Raw genomic sequence first — 6024 nt, forward strand, 5'->3', positions numbered from 1 at the left:
AGAGGCAGAGAGGCAGAGGCAGAGAGGCAGAGGCAGAGAGGCAGAGGCAGAGGCAGAGGCAGAGGCAGAGGCAGAGGCAGAGGAGGCAGAGGCAGAGGCAGAGGCAGAGGCAGAGGCAGAGGCAGAGGCAGGAGGATCACTGAGAGCTCACTGCCAGGCTTATCTTACAAAGGAAATTCTAAGCAAGCCCTGCCTACATAAGGAGACTTGGGAGAATTTAATTGGGGGTAAGGGGAGATGGTCTTTGTCAAATGGAACATATAGTATATTAAAAATAGGAAGTTATAATTATTCTGAAAATAGAAAGATCGTTGATAGTAACAAAAGAGATAGGAAACTTTGCGAGAACAAATAGAGTTAGAAACAGAAAATGTAATAAGACCTAGGATGATATTGTTGGGAAATTGCTTAAGTTCATTTGAATTTCTCAGAGGTTCTTTTCTCGGGCAGTTTTTTGAGACCTTACAGAACCGAAGGAACTGAATGTAAAAACCAAATAGACACTCTCAAAACAATGATGAGACTTTGCTGTGCGCGTGTGTAGTACAGACTTGAACAAAATAAAGTTATCCTTGAAAAACAGTAAGTGAATAATAGTTTTCTGTTTTCATTTTTTAATGAATAACAATTGTTTGCCTTATCTTTTTAGCATACAGCGTCATCAAGAAAGGAGAGCAATTTTGACACCCATCTTGACAGATTTTTCTGTACGAATAACTGGAGCACCTGCCATCATTTTCACCAAAATAATCTCCCAAGAAAATCTGCATATGGAGGTTAGAATGGAAGAATTTAGACTCCAATTTAGTCGAGTAATGGGGTGACTCTTCCCTGTATGATACAGTTTCACTGCATCATCTTATACTACATCACATAAGTTTATTCATAATGACAATCACCATCAAGACTTAGAAAAGCTGAGTCTCTACTGCCCCTGGTAACCCTGTCAGGACAGGTGACTCTTAGTAACTGAATTTTCCAGGTGAAGAAGCTGAGGCACAGCTCCCATTGGCTGCCTGATCTGAAAGAATCATTTTAGCATTCATGTTTGCTAAATAAGTATTTTTAATTGAGTTATGAGTATTTTCAGGTCACCATGCATCTAATAGCTTATAATTATAGCTAAGTGAAATTGATACTTTGTAATAATCTAAAACAATAGGAAGCTTATATTCCTTCTCTAAATTTTTGAAAAATAATTTTTGTATAATCTCATTTGAGGTTTATAATATATGGCAAAAGTTAGGCCTACTTTAGTTTCTTTTTTAATGAATTTTTATTTAAAAGTTTTTCATACAATATATTTTAATCATATTCTTTTTTTTTCTTCCCCAACTCATTTCAGATTCTCCTCACCTCTCTGTTCATGAAGCTTCATCTTCATGTTCATGTTTTCCTTCCCTCCCCCACCCCAAACAAACAAGAAGCCAGGCATGATGTCCCAGGCCTTTAATCCCAGCACTTAGGAGGCAGAGGCAGGTGGATCTCTGAGTTTGAGCCAGCCTGGTCTACATAGTAAGTTCCAGGATAGTCAGGGCTACATAAAGAGACTTGTCTCAGAAACAAAAATAACAACAAAAGAAGAAAGGAAAGAGAAAGGAAGAAAAGAAAAACTTTTAAAAAATCATGAAACCACACACACACACACACACAAACATTAACCATGAAGTCTTTTTTAGGGGGAAGGGATAGCTACCCTAGGCATGTTGCTCAGCCTAGACTGATTCCTCTGTCCACTGACACTCCATTGGAAAAAAATCCATTTCTTCTTTCCCTATAGGAATTAGCTGAAAATAGCTTTTGGATTAGAGACAAGCCTTTGTGTCCACTTCCCTTTTCCATCTTGTAGCTGTGGTCACAGGCTCTGTCCTGTGCATCAGTCTTGTTGTGTTGGAAGGTGCTGTTTCATTGGTGTCCTCCACCACCTCTTAGAATCTTTCTACCTTCTATTCCTCAGAGATCCCAGAACCTTTAGCTGGGGAGGGTTTTGATGAAGACATCCCATTTGGGGATGAGTTTGCCAAAGTCTCTTACTCACTAAACATTATCTAATTGTGAGGTTTTGTGTTGATTGCTGTCTTCTTGAAGAAGCCTTAGTAATGATGGTAGAGGGTTACTGCAGCTGTGGCGGGGTCCAGGTACAGGTGTCACATGGGGGAAGTCACCAAAGAATGGAGATGGTCTGGAAAGAAAGGCTGAGAAGGACAGCAGGGAAGAACTAAGAGACCCTGGGTCTTCACCAAGAGACTAAGGTCCTGTAGGATAGAGGAGGACTAGGAGAAGGAGCTAGTTTGGTTTCTTTATAACCCCAAAAGTTGTGTAAGGAGTAAGTCTTATAGCTGGTTTCTTAGTAACACAACTGGTGTAGACTTTACACAATACCTTATGAGGTATACACCCAAACTGAAAATGAGGCAAGATTCACATGAACACATTAGAAAACTGTTTAACTTCTTGTTTTAACTTCTTATATTTGGTTCAATAAATTTAAATATTGGGTCTAGCCATGTAGTACCCACATAGTGTACTTCCCTGCTATGTGGGTAGCTATGACTTTGACCACCAAAACTATCACAAAATAAAAGATGAGTAAATAACCGACAAGAAGAAGAAACAAAACAGACAAACAAAACCACAAAATCTCTTTGAAGAACTTCTTGTCTAGAAATATTCCTTTCTTATATTCTTAAGAACTTGCCATCACAAAGTTAAGAAATGAAAATAAAAATATCTCAAAATGCTAATATAATTCTATCCCAGCTTTATTAACTGGTAATTTGGTTTGAAGGCCTTAGTAACAATTCCTCGTTTTCAGGAAGCAGGAGATGGAATGCTCTGTGTACAACTTGGGCTTACAGCTCACTGGTTTCCTATCAGCTGGCTGCCTTGTACTTTTCTCAGTTGTGTTGGAAGAAGTGTTCCCGTTCACCTGCACACTGTTCTAGACAGTAGACTGTCAAGCAGGTCGTTACAGGAGGAACAGGAGTAGAACATAGCCTTGTCACTTGTTTTTAAGCTACTTAGTCTACCCACTCCCTTTCATACTGGCACTAGATTAGGATTGCTTATCCTCTAATTATAGGACATATGTCACTAATACAACTATTGTTTTATAGAAATGTTTATAACTTTAAGTCTTTATAATGAGAAGATACTGCTAAATCATTTTCTTCTCCTTTTTCATCATGACTTAGAAAATAAAATGAATATGATAAATACAGGAAATTTGTGAAAGAAATTTTATGAGAAAAATAATCATGCCAGACATACTGTTCTTTAGGGCTTTGTTAAAAGCAGCTCTAAACTGTCTGGTACGTATTTGGGCCAGCTACAGTATCCTTAAGTCTGTTCTTTTATGACATGAGTAAGGAGGAATTGGAGGCGTTTGAACACTGTTCGTATGAGGCAGGATTTGTGCTCATTAGCTGAAGCTCTGTGTCATTTTTTCTTTTGTTCACCTCCTCTCAGTGATTTCTAGTGGTAAATGTTCAAGTGACACAGTTATGAAGAACAGCTCCCATTAAGTGACCAACATCTGCCTCTTGCTGCCAAGATTCTGGCAGTTAAAGAAGAGAAATTAGTGCTGATATCTTTTGCTTCAGCCTTTTTCTTTGTTATAAATCATTTATTGTAGACTTTGACTAATGTTTATATTATGGTGTTTCTAATTTTAACTGCCTACCTTTAGCATCCTGTTTTCGGGTGTTGGCCTTGAAGGCCACTCTAATCTTGGAGAGGGAGGTATTCCTGATGGGGTCCCAGAACTCTGCTGTAGGGCTTGCTGTATAAGAGATTCTCAGTAGCTGTTAGAACATTTCCTGCAAAATTGCACCACTAATTACATATAAAACAATACCAGTAGTTCAAAGTATGAAAATAAAAACAAATGGATCTGAAAAGGGGAAACTTTCCTATTGTTCCTTGACACCTATCTTGCACACAGCCTAGTAGAGAATTCACCACTGAACTCTGTTTACAGATGTGCTTGTGAGTTTTGCTTTTCTCATTAATTGTGTACTTGAGTCCCCACAGAGTTAGAAAGTAGTAAGCATCCAATAACAATGATAAACTATCTGATGACTATTGTTTTTAAATTTTCTATTAATCCTATCCCCCCTGCCCCATCCCCTCTTTAGGAGATTTTAGTGTGTGGCCATTCCTTGGAAGTGAACATAACCACAAACCTGGACTTCTTCCTAAGTGTGGCTCAGGTTCAACTCTTACATCAGTTAATAGTAGCAAATATGACTGGATTGGAGCCATCAACCAAGGCCACGGAGGTAACTATTACCTGATGTCTATTCTTATTGCATTTTTACAAACTTTATAAAGGACACTTAAATGCTTTCTGTTAACTAGCCTGCATTAACTTTTTCCAAAATATGTCCATAAACTGTTTTAGATTGATGTCTTATGTTTTTAATTTGTATAGTCTCTTTTCCTCTTATCATGCAACTTAAATAAATCACTGTAGACTGACTTAAGAAAATGTTAGGAATAAGATTTTGTTTCTAAAGTGAGCTGTGAGAACCCTGGTGTCATTGTCAATTACTCAGTTATTTCCCATGATCGGGCCTTTAACTTTGTTAGCATTCTGTAGTAGCATCCTCAAGGATTAATACAGAAAGCATTCACTGTGTTTGGTGGTCAATAGCCTTGATCATAGGTTGAATGCCTGCTTAGGATTTCAGTTTTGTTCTCAAGTTGACTTGTTGGAAGGCTCAAAATGCCTCACACAGAATCAGATGCTCACAGCAGAGCTGGAGTGTGCTTGTTAGATTTTTTTCCCCAGACAGCTTTTCTCTGCTTTTTTGTTCTGATACTTCTTTACTCAAGTCTGTACAGGAAAATGAATCTTCTGTGAGAAACTATATGTGCAAGAGGTGTTGCTTTTCTTCCAGAGAGTGACACAGAACCTTTCTGTACACATTTGCTCACAGATCGTCAGGCAAATTCTAGTAATCCTGTGAGAAACCCATTGGACAGGTGAGACTTTGGGGTTGTAAAGGAAAACCAACCTGCCTGAGATAGAGTGAGGTACCTCAGAGTTGAACTACAACTGCTAAAATCAGCTCACTTCCTGCCTGTCAGAAATCATACACTGACTGTACTCTCCACGTGGACTTCATTTAAAAAGACAAAAATCAACAAACAAAACTAAGTTCAGTGTGAAAAGTTGATGTCTCTGCCCTGATCATCTTTTACCTCCCATAGTTTGTTCATTCATTAATGACTTTAAAATGACTATAAATTTATATAGTATCCCAAATGTTTTCCAGTATATTTAAGAAAATATGTAGAAATATAATTATTTGACATAAAAAGAGCAAATTAAAAATATTCCCTATGCATTTTTTGATGGTTCAGAAGCAAGAGAGGATGGATAAGAGAATTCTACATTTCCATGTTACTTTCGCCTATTTTTGTTGTTGACTCCTTAAAGAAATCTAACTCACAGATTTTTTGGGAAATTCATGCAACCTAACAACAGTGTTAAATCTTTATCTACCTACTTGCCGCTTAGTAAGTACAAGTATTAGCAGATACAGGGCACATAGAATTCACAACCACTGTGACTCGAGCACTCCTCCCATGCTCTTCAAGTAGAAGGCAGTGACGGCTGTTTTTCAGGTGCTTGTGTGGCTCTTCCTTTTGGGTGGTCATTTGGAATTACAGGCTCGATGATTCTTTAAAATTGGTGAGCCTTATACTCTGTGGCATTAATGACACCCCTATCCCTGAAGAGGTATTTGTGTGAGCATTAATTCTGAACAGACTCCAGTCATGAGTTATTAACATAAAGCACATTAGAATTGTCCTGAGTATAAAGATATTTTAGTTATGTTAATACTCTAATGATTCAAGCTATAGTTTAAAAGGGCTAATTTATCTTATATTTCTAATAAATATTTTTTCTTAATTCCTTTTTTTATTATTAGGTATTTATTTCATTTACACACCCTCCCACACCCACTCCCCCACCCACCCATTTCCACTTCTTGGCCCTGGCATTCCCCTGTACTG

At 37.9% G+C, this 6024-nt stretch overlaps 1 protein-coding gene across 2 annotated transcripts in view; it reads left to right on the forward strand.

Moving 5' to 3' along the window:
* The window catches only part of Vps13b (vacuolar protein sorting 13 homolog B), a 543216-nt gene that overhangs the window by 289427 nt on the left and 247765 nt on the right, over nucleotides 1-6024 (forward strand). For both annotated transcript variants that reach the window (XM_021183993.2, XM_029469591.1), the window contains exons 32-33: nucleotides 650-776; nucleotides 4137-4280. In XM_021183993.2, coding sequence (XP_021039652.1) covers nucleotides 650-776; nucleotides 4137-4280 — 271 coding nt within the window. The remainder of the gene's footprint in view (nucleotides 1-649; nucleotides 777-4136; nucleotides 4281-6024) is intronic.

Source organism: Mus caroli, chromosome 15 (assembly GCF_900094665.2).
Source record: "Mus caroli chromosome 15, CAROLI_EIJ_v1.1, whole genome shotgun sequence".
NCBI lineage: Eukaryota > Metazoa > Chordata > Mammalia > Rodentia > Muridae > Mus > Mus caroli.